Source organism: Mastigoproctus giganteus, chromosome 8 (assembly GCF_048544385.1).
Source record: "Mastigoproctus giganteus isolate SK-2022 chromosome 8, ASM4854438v1, whole genome shotgun sequence".
Classification (NCBI taxonomy): domain Eukaryota; kingdom Metazoa; phylum Arthropoda; class Arachnida; order Uropygi; family Thelyphonidae; genus Mastigoproctus; species Mastigoproctus giganteus.
Window position 1 is genome coordinate 129,817,836 of NC_143582.1, and position 19,588 is coordinate 129,837,423.

The 19,588-nt window shown below is 38.3% G+C and overlaps 1 protein-coding gene across 1 annotated transcript in view; it reads right to left on the reverse strand.

Moving 5' to 3' along the window:
• Positions 1-19,588, reverse strand: part of LOC150081819 (RIMS-binding protein 2-like) — a 1,020,459-nt gene that overhangs the window by 528,735 nt on the left and 472,136 nt on the right. The window contains exon 13 of the mRNA XM_090380329.1: positions 16,566-16,697. Coding sequence (XP_090236455.1) covers positions 16,566-16,697 — 132 coding nt within the window. The remainder of the gene's footprint in view (positions 1-16,565; positions 16,698-19,588) is intronic.

A 19,588-nucleotide genomic window follows, 5' to 3' on the forward strand; every position in this document is an offset into this window, starting at 1 on the left:
TTAATTCATTAACCTTTATATGTGTAAATATCTTGTTCAAACTCAATTGTTTCATCATCTGATATCCTATTCTAATACACATTATTATTCATTATGACATGGTGTCTCTTCATGTTCTTTACAGGGACTTCAATAGGTCGTGTCATACACTTTACATAGATTCTTCCCACTCTTCTTCTGAACATTCTGTATAATAAACCAACAACTACCAGCCAATGAACTGGCTCACAAAAACCTTCAGATTTCGTGTCTCAATTTGTAAGAAAATTTCATTTATTCAATCGGACACCCTTTCTGCACTCAGGTCAACAGGAAATATCAATTAATTCAATTTAACATTACCTTTCAGAACAGTTAATCCTCTATACCTTTATATATCACTTATTAATTAGCCCCTACTCAAATCAGAAATACTCTCCACAAATCAACTCATAATAAATTGAAATTTCAACCTTTAATTTCATACATATTATAAAAACCTTTCCCAACCTTAAACAATTCTCAGTTATCTATTATACCCTCTCCTTCCAGCAAGCATTTATATGAGGAGCTTCACTTCAAATTATAGGCTACGTCCGTCTTAATACATTACACTTTTATTCATATATTCATTACTTAAATCTCCCTCTTTAACTATATATGCACATATTTCTCCTAAAGTCCTCTCCTTAATAAACTAAGTACACCTATTTCGGTAAACTCTCTAGCACTTACGTGTTTGGCCTGGAACTTTCCTCTCTGCTCGGCTTCCTTTCATATCGGTCATTCAGGTACTGGAATGCGGGGGCGCTCATTTGGGGATCTCGGTGATTATGGTGTTTCCCTACCGGGTACTGCACGGCTGGAATCAATCAGTGTCGCATACTCTTTACCGGTCAGCATTTCTTCTTCCGTGGATAGAGGGGTTTTCGAGTAGGTCAATGGTTCGACCACTCATTCGACTGGCTTTGCCTATATAATTCTCAGGGTGTGATTCTTCCTTCTTCCTCACTACGGCTTCCATGTTTACAGGTGAACATTCCTACGGGCTGTCGGGATATGCAGAATTTCTATCACTGCTTCCATCTATCTCAGGTCTGCAGCTATCACCCAAATTAGACTACTGCTCTGCTTAGTATCGTTCTCCAACTCCTTCAATTCATTCTCCAGACCGCTCCGTGAACTTCTTCCGACTCCTCCGAAAACTTCTTCCGAATCTCACGAAAACTTTTCCCGAATGCCACGAAAACTTTTCCAGAATGCCACGAAAACCTTTTCAGAATCTCCCTCTCAAAATTCCCTCTATTTTCTTCCTGGCCAATAGGAAATCTGCACATCCTTTTTCCTGTGTTCTCATTTGTCTCCTCTCCTCTTCCGTGGGCGGGTCTTCTTTACTCTTTGTGTCCCAACTTCCGTGGACCTCGAACATACGAGAACAATCCAGAAAGAGAAGCGGAAGTTCAGGTCAACTGAGAAGCGTCACAGCTCCTCCCGTGACCTCACGCGCGCACACCTGGTGACGTCGCCTACCTCTAATAGCGTTTCACCGTGAAATTTCTTAAGAGGGCCAGCTTAAGCACTCTTGGCCCTTACTATGGTGCATCTGCTTCTGTCTTAATGGGGATTTGTCATGGTATATTACTTTCACTGACTCGTCAAAGAACTTCCATACAAACAAGCTACAACTAAACAGGGAGTGACTGGAAGGTATTTTTGAATTCCAGTGCTACTTAACTCATGTTGTTTTTACCAGAAAACCACTATTCGTATTACAGTTAAATTCTCATAATATTTAACCATTTTTATTAATTAATGTAAGGACGGGTCCTTACATAGCATTCCTCTTCCCGTAAAAAAATTTATATTCCATATATAATTTTTTTTTCTTTTCTGTCCTCAGACGGATATGACCTTATCCTAGATCCACTTTATCGACAGCCCATCTCATCTAATTGCCCTTCTATATATTTCTAATTACACTTATATACAAGACATTACTTAAACTTATATTAAGCTTCATTAACTACTCCCATCCCATATTTTCGTCGAATACTGCTCCTAGATACATTTGCTGCATCCTGTTTATTTCCTTCAGTTTGTGTGCCTTCTCCTCACTGGAAGCTTCAGTTCTGTAATTTCCTAATCCTTCGATTCCTTTAATTTTTGTTGCTCCATTTAATTTGCGATCCTTCTCATCACAGCCATTCTCTCCCCCTTCATGTGTTTTCTCTCCCGAATGTAAACCGACCCTTTCTCTCGTTTCCAAAATTCCTACGTGTAACACCCTCCCCTTCTCTTGGCACCTTCCCTCATTATTCCTATTTGTTTTGGTGTTCTTATTTAATTCCCATTTGTTTTGTGTAACCAGAACTTTATTATCTGTGCTTGCCTTACACCCTTCTAATCCTTCCCCACTAGCTTCCTTTGGAGTTTCCCCTTTCTCTGGCTCATACTGGGCTCTGACGCCTGCCTTTCACCTCCTGTCTACCTTTGGACTCGCCTGGGTATTACTGCCGAGGGTAATGCGGCCATTTCTCACATCTATCTTGGCTTTCAATTTCCTTAGGAGGTCCGTGCCTAGTATTGCGTCGTGTCGACGACTGTTTATTCTGTTTGCCACAAAATATGAATGGGCCACCAAGTTATCACACCCCTGTATTCTTACCTTGTCTCTGACAATATAATCGGTGTGAATTTCTTCAGCACCTACCCCCTCCACAAGAAAATCGCGGCAACATCTTATATCTCCCTTATTCGGCCTTTTGCAGTATCTAATGAGGTAGTCCCACATTAAAATAGACCTCGAGGCTCCTGTGTCCACCAGAAACTTACCTGGTACAACTCCTAAGCTACCCCTTACATATAACAGGTCGTTTCCCCTGCTGTTTTCGCTTACAGCACCTAAACATATGGTTTTTCCTTTGGCTGTGTTTAAGTGTAATGCTTGCCTCTCGCAGCGGGCATGTCTAAAAGATCCATGTCTCTTGACTACGGCATTGTTAATGCGCTCTCGTTCATTCCGATACCCCCTTGTTTTGCGCAATGCCTCTCCTCCCCATGCTTGTCCATGTTTCTGGGGTTTTTTACGTGTGGGTACCTGTCTCGTTCCCAATACTCTTCCCTTTCCCAGCTTTCTTTAGCACCCTGTTTCACTTTGCAGTAGCGGGTCCAATGGTCTGAGTTCAGGCACTTATAACACCATTTACGACCGCCGTCCTTGTCTCCCCCCTAGTTTGTTCGTGAAACTGTACCCAATCTTTGTTTCACTTCCGTTTGTAGCTGATTTTCTCTAGCATCATTGCTTAAAGAGAGCCTTTCCATCATCCACTCCATCTTTCTTTCGATGCTATTTAAATGTTTAGCTAACCCTTCGATTTCGCTTCCCCATTCCCTCGATCCCTTTCCTGTTTCAGGCTGCTTTCTGTCGGTCATTGCGTTTATTTCCCTTATAGTTATGACATCCATATCGCTTAACTCTTCCTTATCCTTAATTAGCTTTAACTTATTAATAAATTTTTCCACTCTTTCACCTGATTCCCCCTTGAATGGTTTCAAATACTTGCTGTATTTGATTTGTCCTGACCCCTTTGCTACCCCGCTTACCATTCTCACCTCTGGTTTTTCTTGGTCTTCATGTTCGTCACTGTTGCCCCCAAAATTTTCGCAGTCCTCGCCGCGTTTCCTACCCTTTCTTGGCATTTTTTTTTTTTTATATCTATTAATCTCTAGCTATCAACTTTAACTAATTAATATGTCTGCCGATTAATCTTTCTACAATTCTTTAACTATATTAGATAATCTAATTCAATTTACCATTAACATTTACCTGCTTGATCAATAATCAATCAGTAAAATTTCAACACCCAATAATTATAAAACTTATTAAGTTTTACCTATCTATCCTTGAAGTTTCCCTGTCCGGTCTCACTAATTAATTCAATTGTACATAAATAATAATTTCCAGTTCAACACTAAATCAATACTTGTCTCTAAAATCCACCGTTATTTACCTGTTCCATCTAAAATTCATTCAACAATAATCAACTCAGTAATACATATATAATTCTAACTTACGCTTTCTGGCTCGCCAGCTGAATTTTTTCTATCAGTTTCAGCAACTGGATTGCATGTATATATACATGTATATATATTTTCCTGTCGTTCTGAACTCAGCCTTCCGTTGTGCAGAATTATCCTGGCTTAAGCTCGCCAATTGTGGGGGTTGTATTTGTTTATTGAGGGGGGGTTTGGGTATTATTGTTTTCTTGGTTGCCCTAATTTTCTTTATATTTTAATTATTATAATTTATCCCCTTTTTTATATGTATATCCCCGTAGTCCAATCCTCCCACTTAGCATCTGACTTGTTTGTTCTCAGAAGATTACCAGACCCAAAGGGGACCCCAATTATTTTAGGTATTTTTCCACCGGATTGGCTGAGGTTTGGAATGACAGACTCCAACACATGAATGTAAAATAAAACAATGTTTATTTACATATCTTACAGAAATTAGCAATAGTATTTGGTCAAACTATATTTGGCTGGTGACTTGTTAATTCATTAACCTTTATATGTGTAAATATCTTGTTCAAACTCAATTGTTTCATCATCTGATATCCTATTCTAATACACATTATTATTCATTATGACATGGTGTCTCTTCATGTTCTTTACAGGGACTTCAATAGGTCGTGTCATACACTTTACATAGATTCTTCCCACTCTTCTTCTGAACATTCTGTATAATAAACCAACAACTACCAGCCAATGAACTGGCTCACAAAAACCTTCAGATTTCGTGTCTCAATTTGTAAGAAAATTTCATTTATTCAATCGGACACCCTTTCTGCACTCAGGTCAACAGGAAATATCAATTAATTCAATTTAACATTACCTTTCAGAACAGTTAATCCTCTATACCTTTATATATCACTTATTAATTAGCCCCTACTCAAATCAGAAATACTCTCCACAAATCAACTCATAATAAATTGAAATTTCAACCTTTAATTTCATACATATTATAAAAACCTTTCCCAACCTTAAACAATTCTCAGTTATCTATTATACCCTCTCCTTCCAGCAAGCATTTATATGAGGAGCTTCACTTCAAATTATAGGCTACGTCCGTCTTAAATACATTACACTTTTATTCATATATTCATTACTTAAATCTCCCTCTTTAACTATATATGCACATATTTCTCCTAAAGTCCTCTCCTTAATAAACTAAGTACACCTATTTCGGTAAACTCTCTAGCACTTACGTGTTTGGCCTGGAACTTTCCTCTCTGCTCGGCTTCCTTTCATATCGGTCATTCAGGTACTGGAATGCGGGGGCGCTCATTTGGGGATCTCGGTGATTATGGTGTTTCCCTACCGGGTACTGCAAGGCTGGAATCGATCAGTGTCGCATACTCTTTACCGGTCAGCATTTCTTCTTCCGTGGATAGAGGGGTTTTCGAGTAGGTCAATGGTTCGACCACTCATTCGACTGGCTTTGCCTATATAATTCTCAGGGTGTGATTCTTCCTTCTTCCTCACTACGGCTTCCATGTTTACAGGTGAACATTCCTACGGGCTGTCGGGATATGCAGAATTTCTATCACTGCTTCCATCTATCTCAGGTCTGCAGCTATCACCCAAATTAGACTACTGCTCTGCTTAGTATCGTTCTCCAACTCCTTCAATTCATTCTCCAGACCGCTCCGTGAACTTCTTCCGACTCCTCCGAAAACTTCTTCCGAATCTCACGAAAACTTTTCCCGAATGCCACGAAAACTTTTCCAGAATGCCACGAAAACCTTTTCAGAATCTCCCTCTCAAAATTCCCTCTATTTTCTTCCTGGCCAATAGGAGATCTGCACATCCTTTTTCCTGTGTTCTCATTTGTCTCCTCTCCTCTTCCGTGGGCGGGTCTTCTTTACTCTTTGTGTCCCAACTTCCGTGGACCTCGAACATACGAGAACAATCCAGAAAGAGAAGCGGAAGTTCAGGTCAACTGAGAAGCGTCACAGCTCCTCCCGTGACCTCACGCGCGCACACCTGGTGACGTCGCCTACCTCTAATAGCGTTTCACCGTGAAATTTCTTAAGAGGGCCAGCTTAAGCACTCTTGGCCCTTACTATGGTGCATCTGCTTCTGTCTTAATGGGGATTTGTCATGGTATATTACTTTCACTGACTCGTCAAAGAACTTCCATACAAACAAGCTACAACTAAACAGGGAGTGACTGGAAGGTATTTTTGAATTCCAGTGCTACTTAACTCATGTTGTTTTTACCAGAAAACCACTATTCGTATTACAGTTAAATTCTCATAATATTTAACCATTTTTATTAATTAATGTAAGGACGGGTCCTTACAAAGTACCTGAGGATTTTCGAATGATTCAGCCTGAAATAACAACGAAGGAGTAAGCATACCTCACTTCAACTGCATTGTTCAATTCAAACGAGAAGATCAACAAGCTGGTGGTGTAGCAGTTTATCATAAGAGAGAAAATCATGCTCATGTTGTTACTTCTCATATGGAACTGATTTATCCACAAACTGTTGGAAAATCAATGAGTGTTCGACCTGCTGATGATATATGTGCACCTGAAGGCCTTCTTCCTGATGGTCAAACGATATTATCGGTACTCATTTACATTTCACCTAACCAAAAATCAAATGCACCACTGAATACATCCATTTCATTTTACTTCCTTACACAATTGAAGGAGTTTTACTGCTACAACAATTTTCTCACAAAAAATGCAACCGAATACCAATGATACTTAGTGGAGATTTCAATGTTAATTTTACACATTGTCAATCCAAACCTTTGACTGATTTCTTAGAAAATAAATTTGGATAATGTTAAATACATCTTGATCTGTATTGACTACTAATCATGGAACTATAATTGATGCTGTGTTTCAAAGACATTTACACTTGTTACAATTTCAAGTGTACGTATCATATTTTAACTATCACAAACCCATTATAAGTAAATTAACCTATTGAACATGTATTGCAACCTCTAACTGATGAAACTGTTTATCAAATTGATGAAAACTTCTAACTGTTTTACAATGTTAAACATATTTGGATTCTTTTCATTCCTAAAACCCTTAGATTCTATTCTGGCTATGGAAAGTTGAAGGTGAACCCCTGTGGTACATCCTCTTCTTGTTCAAATGATTTGGATAAACTGTTCATAAATCTGATCTGAAAAGTTCTGTGATGTAGGATGTTTTATGTAAAATTTGGTAACTGTTACCTCAAACCAAAAGAACCAAGGTCCTGAAGGACACCATATGGTAACTACCATTAGGGGTAAAGGGAAGGGTTTTTCCTTTCGTAAAGGCAACTAATGCAGGTCTGAGACAGTATTTAAATTCTATACGGTGGGGCCAACTGATGATGTTACCAACAACAAATTCAAAATGGGAAGCATTCAAAGAATTAATCTTGGAAGCTATTAGGCTTTACATACCAACTAAGAAATATTGTTCAAGTTGCACTAAATGTTCAAGGTTTAGGCCTAAATGGATGTCAGATGAACTTGGGAGACATGTGGCAGAGAAGAAAAATGCATAGGATACATATAAATGAATGGGTGACATGGAAGCCTATGATAGACATAAGCTGGTCTGTAACCAAATCACAAAGGAGGTCAGGCAGGCAAAGGCAGATTATGAGAAATCTTTGGCAAAGGATGCAAAAAAAAAAAAAAAAAAAAAGAGAAAACAGTTCTTTACCTACATAAACTGTAGAAGGAAGGGGATAAATCAGATTGGTCCACTAGATATTGATGGTTCAACTGTTGATGATCCTGCTCAGGTGGCTAACAAACTAAATGAGTATTTTGCATCTACATTCAAGCATGAGGAGTTATTCAGGGAGGGGAATGCAGATGTGAACTAAACTCTGGCAGTGAGCTAGATGATTTTGTAATAACTGAGAGGAAAGTGGAGGAGAAATTGTTGAAGATAAACATAAAAAAGGCACCAGGGGTGGATGGAATCTATCCAGTTATATTAAAGGAGGCAGCACAGGAAGTAAGCTAACCCTTAGCCATAATTATGAGAGCTTCTTTGGATGCAGGGGAGGTCCCCATGGACTGGAGATGTGCAAATTTGACACCAATTCACAAAGGGGATCAAAGGGTGACACAGGTAATTAACCTTTTAGTTTAACTTCTGTCTCCCAGGGAAATTAATGGAGGCACTGGTTAAAGAAGCACTGAAGGATCATCTAGACAAGACTTAAGTTACAGCTCAGACACAGCATGATTTTGTTAAGGGAAAGTCTTGTCTGGCCAATTTGATTGGATATGATGTGGCCAAAAAGCAACTGGATACAAGGAATAACTTTGATATCATATATTTGGATCTTAGAAAGGCTTTTGATACTGTTGCACACGGAAGACTGCTGCACAAATTGGAGCACTGTGGCATTGGAGGCAAATTGCTGCTAATGATAAAGGGATGGTTGAGTGGGAGAAGGCAGAGAGTGGTAATCAATGGACACTGCTCATCATTGACTAATGTTATTAGTGGAGTCCCTCAGGGTTCAGTGTTGGGTCCATTGTTGTTTTCTGTATTTATAAATGATACTGATGATGGTATATCAAGCTAAATGTCCAAGTTTGCAGACGATACAAAGGTTGGCAGGGTTGTTAATGATACTAATGACAGTGTTAAATAATTTTCTGGATCCTGTTGCTGCAGCAACAGGATCCAGAAAATTTGATCTGATGGGCTGAGAGGTGGCAAATGAAGTTTAACATTGACAAATGTAAATATGTAAATACATATTTACATTTGTAAATACATATTTACATTTACATTTGTAAATACATATTTACTGCTTCCTATATGTAAATACATATAGGAAGCAGTAACCCCAGAGTAATGTATCAACTCTGTGGTACTACACTGACAGTGGTAGAGAATGAAAAGGACCTGGGGGTAATTGTGCAAGCAGATATGAAGTTCTCTGACAGTGCAGACGGGCTGCAAGAGAAGCTCATGGTGTCTTGTCAATGATATACAGGAATTTTTCTAGCAGGGATAAGGAAGTGATTATAGGGATAAGGAAGTGATTATTCCATTGTATACGGCAATGGTCAGGCCTCACCTTGAGTACTGTATACAAGTGTGGAGGTATCATTTCAAGAAGGATGTAGAGCTGCAGGAACGAGTACAGAGAAAGGCAACAAGATTAGCGGGGGGAACAAAGGGTTACTCTTACGAAGAAAGGCTTAAGTTTTGCAAATTACATTTTCCGGCGACTAGGCACCGGCAGGGTATTCAGATAGAGGTGTATAAAGCCTTGAATGGTTTGAGCATGATCAATGCTGATGGTATTCTTCCTCTTGCTCAGAATAATCACCTGAGAGGGCATAAATTCAAATTGAGGAAAGACAGTTGTAGGATAGATGTGTGGAAGTTTGCCTTTAGCCAGCGGGTAGTTGATTGGTGGAACAGACTTCCATCTTTTGTTGTGGAAGTTGATAGCCTAAATAAATTTAAGGACAGGCATTTGGAATGAACGGAGAGTTGAAATCGGAGCACTTTTATTTTATTTTTTTGGCTGATGCTGCATAAGCTTGCTTTCTTACATTGTATGCCTCTACTAATGCTAATGCTAATATCATCAAGTGGTATCAAAGACTTTCTCACTATCAAGATTAACCATGAGCAGATGCTGATTCCTTACAAAAGCATTACTGATGTTAGTTTCTGCTTTGATCATCACGTCTAAGATTGAGAAATTATTTCAAAACCTGTACTGATTTCTGTTTAGCAGATTTTTAGTTTCCAGAAACCAAGTTAGCCACTTGTGAACCATTTTTTCAAAGACTTTGCCTAAACAACTAGTCAGTGAAATTTGCCTGCAATTATTTGGGATGGTAAGATCCTTCCCTGGCTTGCGAAATGCTAGGACAATTGAGCGACGCCACAAGTGTGGGTAAGTATTCTCTAAAAATATTCAATAGTAGAATTTCAACAGGGAGCTTATTGCTTTTTTATTTATTTATTTATTTATTTATTTATTTATTATTATTATTTTTTTAACATTATATAGTAGACTCCATCCGGACCAGCAGCAGTAATGGATGTTTTATTAAGATAATCTAAAAGTTCTGTTAAATGAATGGCAGATTGCATGGGTGTGATACCATAGTAGAGAAGTTTATTTTATGTTGTTCTGCAGATGCTTTAATTTGGTGAAAGGTTCAGCTGTTAGTGGATACTGATGATATAAAGGCAAATTATTTGGTTAATGTTTGCTATTTCTGTTGGTGTGGACAACTCCTGTTCTTTCCAGTTTAGGATTGAGGCTGGACACTGCAAGAATTTGCCATTAAGTGCTTGAATTTTCTTCCACATGAGTCTGTTGTCCGTGCCCTTGTTAACGGTGTAAAAAAAACTTATCCAGGCATCTTTCTTTGCTTTTTTTCTTATTTGGAGGAAATTGGCCTCAAGTCTTTTAAAGTTAATAAGATTACCAGTTGTAGGGAATTTGCGAAACAAATTCCATGTATGTATGTATAGTATCTTATGTAGGGTGGCTCCCAAACACTAGTTTAACTCTGCTATGGTGCACTGTGATGATACAAAAACTCTGTAGTAAGGTCAGAAATGTGTGTAGTGCTACATTTGGCTGTGCATGTTCTGTTATGTTGGTTAGTTGTTTTGGCCACTTTGCTAACAGGAAGCAATAAGCACCAGTAAGGTGCACCCTGATACCAGTCTACACCACGAAGAAGTGGGCCACAACTGATTGCAAACTGCAGCAAACCTCGAATGCCACGCACTGAATGTCAAACCATAAATGATAAAAATAAAGGGAATTAAAACATTAAAAATAAGAAAAATAAAACAAAATAAGGAATCAACAACCGAGAATACCAAAAAAAAAAAAAAATTGAAAAAAACTAAAATAAAATAAAATAAGTAGAAAAAAATAAAAATTTTCAGCACCAGTGCAAGGCTGTAAAAGCAAAGACAAACAATTGAGGAAAAAATATCAGAAAAAGGAAGAACAAGAATTGAAAGGAAAAAAGGAAACACTTGCCAGGTGGAAAAAAGAAGAGACATGAATTAAAAGGACACAGAAGGCAATTTACACAGAATGCAATTCACAGACAAATATATGATGCAATATGGCCTTAGTCAATTATGCTCTTAAAACCTTAACAAGACAATGAAATGGAGACGATGGTGGACTGATGGTGCAGCTGGAATAGGAGTAATTCTAGGAATTGAAGCACTAGTTGTGAGTTGTTTACATTTGGTGAAGGCTTTATTGTGCAAAATCTTGCAGAAGATTAAAATTTTCTTTGGAGTCCAATAAAGATTATTCATTGCCCGGAGAAAATGGTTGATGGTACTTGAGCTAAAGACTGGTAGTAGTGGTGATGATGGTGGTGATGGTAACATGAAATAGAGACCCTTATGGGTAGGCACAGTTGGTAGAATTGCTGTCCTCTCTGCACCTGGTGGAAAAGACATGAACTCGAGTCTCATTCATGATGTGAGAAATTTTTATGGGCCTTTTTCACAACATAGTTAAGTTTGTTGGTCTCAGGTGAGGGTAGCACGGCTGTTTTCTACCAGAAACTCAGATTTTTTCCAACAAACAGAAAATCAACCATAGAAAATGCAATTTACAGACAGTATATATGAAGCAATATGGCCTTAGTCTATTATGCTCCTAAAAGCCTAACACAACAGCGATAACAAAATGGAGACAATAGTGTTAATGGCCTGGACTGATGATGCAGCTGGAATAGGAGTAATTCCAGGAATTGAAGCACTAGTGGCGAGTTGTCCACATCTGGTGAAGGCTTTATATGCAAAATCTTGCAGACGATTAAATTTTTCTTTGGAGTCCAAGAAAGATTATTCATTGCCTGGAGAAAATGGTTGACACAGCAAACAATGGCTGATGAGGATCCAAGTAATAAGGACAGGTAAAAAGAACATGCTGCCAGTCTTATTATTATTATTATTAGCCATATATTGCAAGGAAGCCTGAGGCTTATGCTGCACCAGCCAAAAAAAAAATTTTCTGAATTACCCCGAGAGAGAGAGAGAGAGAGAGAGAGAGAGAGAGAGAGAGAGAGAGAGAGAGAGAGAGAGAGAGAGAGAGAGAGAGAGAAGTAGAAAGAAATCACCAAGAAAGCAAAGAATGATGATATCCAGCTCAGGACTCTGGGTGTGCCAAACCCATACTCACCAGATGTGAGCTCCTGAGTCTTCTAGGACAAGCGAAAAGAACATGCTGCCACAATTACAGAGGGAAGAATCAGACAGATTAAAAACATAGCAACAGCAAAGGGAACCAATGCAAGTTAGAAGAAAAAGAATATGGGGACTTGAACAGAACCATTTTAGACTCTTATAAGGCAAGGAAACAGATGAAATAAACTTTCTTGTGACCACACCTTTGGAAGAAGAAGTAGAAAACCACCAATATTGTCATAGCTGCCATAGTGGTTCCTGCAATCAGTTTTTTCAATTTTAGGATTGCAGTGGATATTAAGAGTTATGTCTAAAATGTCAACAGAAATGGCATATCTATGATAATAGCAAAAACCTTGATAAGCAATTTGGAAGTCCAGAGGTAGGCAACTATTTAAAACTTGTAGTGCAGCTGTCGAGACAGTGCAACAGGAATGACACATCATTAATAGCATACGTCTTTGGACTGAGGAGAGTTTCTCTTGAATAGCAACCTTCTTAGTAAACCAAAACCAGGTGACAGTGCGATAAGTACAAATTGGAACAAACACCACTTTGTATAAAAGATAAAGGGTAAGGTAGTTAATACCCCAGGATTGATGAAATAGACAGACAAGCATAGAAGTATACTTGACTATTTTATCATGTTTCAGATAAAATAGTCAAGTATATTTTCATGCTTGTCACAAGACATGGTGCAAGCCATGTTTCTGAAAGTTTAACTTATGATCTAGAATAATACCCAAAAATTTATGTGAGTCAACCACAGAAAGAGAGAGAGAGAGAGAGAGAGAGAAAGAGAGAGAGAGAGACCAAAAAGTGTAACAGCTGGAGGCCTAGAAATGTTAAGGTATCCCTTAAGAAAGAGATGGTGCTTAAACAACTACAGCCCCACTAGAAATGTGAAAAAAACTAGGAATCAGGAAGTGGTCACAGAAGCAACCATCAAGGAGGGTGCCTCTAAAATAAGAAAACTGAAAGAAGTGGATGAATTAGGACTAAAGGCAGAGTCCCCCAGGTGCAGAAACGCTTGTATACTCTTATTTCGTATTGAGAAAGGTAAGCCTACTCAACAATTCGTGGAAGATGTGTACTCAAAAGACTTTGCTGACCATGACAATGGACAAAATGAAAAAAGAATTTATACTAAAGAGAATCGTACCAATTATACTGAAACTGTATTATTGAATTATCCCATAGATTATCCCTGATCCAGTCATACATTCAGGGACCACTTTCCTATTCTTAAATGCATCAAATGACCAGGGTTTGGCAACACCACAAGTACAGAACAAGAGTTCATATGTGGATACTGTGGTATAAAAGGCCATACATTTAAAGAATGCCAAAAAAATAAATACTGAGCTGTGGTGTTTGAAACGTAAATCTGCAAAATTGAACATTATTGAACATAAGAAGGGCCCCAACTATCCTTAATCTGCCACTGTGTAGCACTGCTCATGCCTTATTTACCCGTGCAGGGATGCATTCCAGTTCCATTAATGATATGCAATTGGAGATTTCTAAAGTAAGGGAGGACAGAGCTTTCTAATTGCGGCTATCCCCTAGTGTTCTGGATATGTGTGAGTTGCAAGCTCGTGATTTTGTCACTCGATCAAATCCTCCCCACGATAATGAGTTTATTTCTACTGCTTACATCCCTTATTATCTGGGTATGTCAGAACATCTCGCTAGAATTTTACAAAATTACCATATACAGTGTGTACAATTCCCTTGTAGGAAATTGCATTCCATTATCTCCTGGTGAATACACCTATTCCTCCTCTTTTATGGAGCAGTTCCATTTACTGTATTATGTGTCTGGATTGTGGGATGTGTTATGATGGTGAGAATGCCAGGAGGTTAAAAGATCATGTTTCAGAGCATGAGGTGACTCTCCGCACCGCTAACTTTGAACGCTCTGCTGTTGCTGAACATTATTGAGTCGAGCGTCATAAACTTGATCCCCAACGTGACATTGAAACCGTCAACTATTCACGTGATTACCATCAGCACTCATGGCTTGATGCACTCCACATAGTCAGCTGTAATAGTATACTATGAATCATAACAGAGGAGTGATATGCACCCCATTATAGAATCTGCCATATTACAGTGCAATGAGTGCTGGCATTCCTTACACATGTGTAATACTGCATTACCGGCACCTGAGTAGTGATTTGCAATCATGCACAGTCCTCTTCTGTTGTTTTACCCTATGCATATATATATGTACTCAGTACACCGTACATAGAGTAGCTGATGAAAACCCCGGGGCTCACATCTGGTGAGTATGGGCTTGACACACCCAGGGTCCAGAGCTGGATATCATCATTCTTCTCTTTCTTGGTGATTCCCTTCTACTTTTGACTCTCTCTCTCTCTCTCTCTCTCATGGTTACTCGGGAACTTTTTTTTTTTTTCCTGGTGGAGTGTAAGCCTCAGGCTTCCTTGCATCATATGGATAATAATAATAATAATAATAATAATAATAATAATAACCTCACCCCGAAAGCTTTTGTTTTACTGTTTTTTATTTATATATATATATATTTTTTTTTTCTAATGCTTTAACACTTTTATTTTTATTTTATATCTATTTAGTATTTTATTTATGTACATATCTATTTAGTATTTTATTTATGTACATATCTATTTATTTATTTTAATAAAGTTTAACTTAAACCAGTTTGTTGGTCGTTACTATAAATTATATAGTAGTAACTATGTACTATGTCCATGTGTGTGAAGGAAATTTCTGCCTAATGTGGCATTTGTCTCAAAGAAAATGAGACAAATGTGAATGGCTCAGAGGGGCCATTCACAGTGTTCATTTTCAACAAGTATATCCCAAGTATTAGGGGAGCCTGAATACTTGGGATATACTTGTTTTAGGGGAGCAGAATTAGGGGAGCCTGCCAACCTATCCAACCATTCTGAATAAAGGGTAATTTCCTTCCCTGTGGGCTTCACACCATTTGAATGAATTATCAGATATCTGTTAAATGCTGGACCTGATTGGTTTCAGTTCTGGGCCTCTTTGCTGAAGCAGTGGTGTCTATACCAGTGTCATTATTTTCTGGTAGGGACTAAGTTGGGTTGCATAAGAAAAGTGTAGATTATCAGGATTTGTACTAGTTTTACTTTTGGTCAAGCATCCGGGCTCCCCACCCGCCATGGAATCCAAATGGGATTATGCCCACAATGGGACAAGCAGAGGATGGGGCAAGCAATACGCTTGGGGAGTGGAATGCCAGTGCTACCCAGACATCCATCCACACTAGTGTGAATCAAGATCATCAGAAAAACGCCCTATTCATATTCAGATTCATGGAAAGACACTCATTCAGGGATCAATCCTTGGCCTGTTCTTTGGGGACACCATCCTTTAGTATTTGGTGTTTATTGCATACTGTTGCCATGCATTTTGAGAGGGCTAGTGTGCATAAACTGGCAGAGGTAGGCCATGGCCTTCATCCTTTGGAAACAGCTTAACACAGTGTCCTACTAAATGGTGTTAAAGATACCTTCAAAATGAACTGTGACAGCGAGCAGATCTTCTTCGGTATCTGTCGTACCATGGCCTTCATCCTTTAATGAGTTTATTTATTATCATATAAGTTAGTGCATTATCATCATTTCTATACACAGTAAACCATTCGAAGTTGTGCAGTGGCATCATTACATAACAGTTTGTGTTATGAATTCCTTGAACAAGTAACGCTTTCCCAGTAGAGAAGACTATTGTTGCTTATTCTCTGTCAGCATCACCACTCATATGGCCGTTTCAGTTTCAGAGCTTTCTGAGTTTCCACAGGTCACAATGACCCCCTTCTGAATTTCCATGAGTCACAATGTATGACAAAAATGCCCAATCCCTATTCCTATGATATTAGCCTGGAACCTAGACTGTGGGCAATTGATTGCAATGATGCTAATCTGTAGTATCAGAAGCATCACTGGGAGGTTCCTAACCACGTATGGGTGTCCATGTCATGGGATGCAAAGAAGAGCAACAAGTTTAATGAGAGGAACAAAAGGGCACTCTTACCAGGAAACTTAATTTCTGAAAACTGCAGTGCTTTGAATAGAGTGAGGAAGCTCAATGCTAGCTGATTGCTGGAACAAACAACAATGAACTATAATCAACAGCAGGTAGTTCGAATAAATTCAAGAACCAGACAATTCTTTCTTTTTTTTCTTTTTTTTTTTTTTTTGGTAATGCTGTATAAGCTTGCTTTACTACTAATATACATTCTGTTTGCTTTAATATCATAAAATTACAGCAACAAAATAATATAAAAATTGAATAATACATTGAGTATAAAAATCGGTGCAAAATATACCTACCAGAAGGCAATAAAATATTTTCTCCACACAATGACATATCCATATCAGGTAAGTAACTAAAACTTACACTACTATCATCAGAATCTCGGTTACCATACACCATAGTAGCTTGGAAGTCAAAAAGGTCTTCACCTACAAAATAATGTAAATTCTACATCATAACTCTAATATAAGTTGCTTCGCTCATTTAACAATTTTAAGAAATATCATACACAAGAATGTGAATATCACAAAGGTTTGGACAGATTACACTAGCAAACAATTTTAACTTTTTTTCAATAACATGAAAGAAATCAACTGATTTTGACTAAATTGCATGTGCTGAAAACGAAAATGACAGTAGAAAGTTCGTAGCATGTCACGTTTTCATGTTATGGCTTTGTGCTCTTTTTTCCAAAAATTGTGAATTCTTACATATCTAAATATACTTGGCTACTTTTCTTGTAAATTAATTGCTTGAAATTGATATGATGACCAGCAAACATTCCAAATGGATAAAAAATAACATATTTAAACTTTACAAACCTATTTGGATTTAAGAAACAATTAACCCACAAAAGTGTAGGCAAAAATAGGAAATCGTATTACTTACAGTAATTTTTTCCTCTTATGAGCAGAATGGTCCTCCCTTATCAGAAACCAGCAATAGTCACCCATCATTGCTGGATCCCATTGTCATTGATACCTCTGCTCCAGTGTGAATATCTTGCTGTAATCGTTGTCCCTGCTCGTCACAGACAGATCCCAAGTTGTCCAGAAAGAAGTCCAAGTGTGAATGTAGGAAGTATATCTTCAGCGACATTCAGCATCTGAACTTTTGATAGTTATGCAACAATTCTTCTATCAACTCTTTATAGTTCTCTACTTTTTTATTCCATAAAAACTCACTAACAACAGCTCTGAAGGATTTCCACACAGCTAATTCAGTGGTGTTAAGTTTAGTTTCAAAGATTTCATCCTTTAAAACCCTTCTAATTTGTGGACCTATGAAAATGCCCTCCTTAAACTTTGGATCCCTAATGGGAAATTAATGGAGAATTTGGAAACTGGCTTTTTAAGTACTCAAAACCTTCACTATTTTTGTCCAGAGCTACAACATTTTTTCATGAGACCCAACTTAATGTGCAAAGCACCACTTCAGGTTTCACTAAAGGTGAGCATTTTATGTTGAGTTTCTCGAGAATGTATTCTTCCCTGATGGACCATTCCTTCACAATATAATGATGTTCTACTGCTTTCCCATAAACACAGGAAACAACAATACTTAGTAAAAAACCACATTGTAGTCCAGCAACAAAGCGATTACTTTTAAATTACCGCAGATTTTCCAACAATATTTCTTATAGCTTAAGGCAATTAACAGCAATGGCATGATATCATATGTTTCTTTCATAATGAGCCACTAGGCCCGACGGTTTGATATTACCATTGTGTAGCAAAATTGCTTTTAAAATGAGTTTAGAAGAATCGTTGAATAATCGCCATTCTTCAGGGTTGTGTTCAAACCCTAGTTCATCCATCAACTGGGGTGGATGGGATCTATCTAGTTATATTAAAGGAGGCAGCAAAGGAAGTAAGCAAACCCTTAGCCATTATTATGAGAGCTTCCTTGGACTCAGGGGAGGTACCCATGGACTAGAGATGTACAAGTGTGACACCAATTCACAAAGGGGATCAAAGGGCGACACAAGTAATTATAGACATGTTAGTTTAACTTCTGTTCCAGGGAAATTAATGGAGGCACTGGTTAAAGAAGCACTGCAGGATCATCTAGACAACACTTCAGTTATAACTCGGACACAGCAAGGGTTTGTTAAGGGGAAGTCTTGTCTTACCAATTTGATTGGATACTATGATGTGGTCACAAAGGAATTGGATGCAGGGAATAACTTTGATATCATATATATGGATCTTAGAAAGGCTTTTGATACTGTTGCACATGGAACACTGCTGCACAAATTAGAGCAGTGTGGCATTGGAGGCAAATTGCTGTTGTGGATAAAGGGATGGTTGAGTAGGAGAAGACAGAGAGTGGTAATCAATTGACACTGCTCAACGTTGACTATTGTTATTAGTGGAGTCCCTGAGGGTTCAGTGTTGGGTCCATTGTTGTTTTCTGTATTTATAAAGGATACTGATGATGGTATATCAAACTTAATGTCCAAGTTTGTAGACAATAAAAAGGTTGGCAGGGTTGTTAATGACACTAATGACAGTATGCTGCTGCAACAGGATATAGAAAAGTTGAGCAGATGGGCTGAGAGGTGGCAAATGAAGTTTCACATTAACAAATGTAAAGTACTACACATGGGAAGCAGTAACTCCAGAGTAATGTATCAACTATGCGGTACTACACTGACAGTGGTAGACAATGAAAGGGACCTGGGGGTAATTGTGCAGGCAGATATGAAGTTTTCTGAGCAGTGCAGGTGGTCTGCAAGAGTAGCCCTGGTGTCTTGTCAGTGATATACAGGAATTTTTCTAGCAGGGATAAGGAGGTGATTATCCCCTTGTGTAAGGCAATGGTCAGGCCATACCTTCAGTACTGTGTACAGGTCTGGAACGAGTACAGAGAAGGGCAACAAGATTAATGAATGGAACAAAGGGTTGTTCTTACAAAGAAAAGCTTAAGTTTTGCAGATTACAGTGTGTGGAGACTAGCCACCTGCGAGGTGATCTGGTTGAGGTATATAAAGACTTGAATGGTTTGAGCATGCTCAATGCTGATGGGATTTTTCCTCTTACTCAGAAGAATCACCTGAGAGGGCATAAATTCAAATTCAGGAAAGACAGTTGTAGGATAGATGTGAGGAAGTTTGCCTTTAGCCAGCGAGTAGTTGATTGGTGGAACAGACTGCCATCTTTTGTGGTGGAAGTTGATAGCCTAAATAAATTTAAGACTGAGCTGGACAGGAATTTGGAATGAATGGAGGGGTGAAATCGTAGCGTGTTTTTTTTTTTGGCTGATGCTAAATAAGCTTGCTTTCTTGAATCATATTCCTCTACTAATGCTAATCAATCCA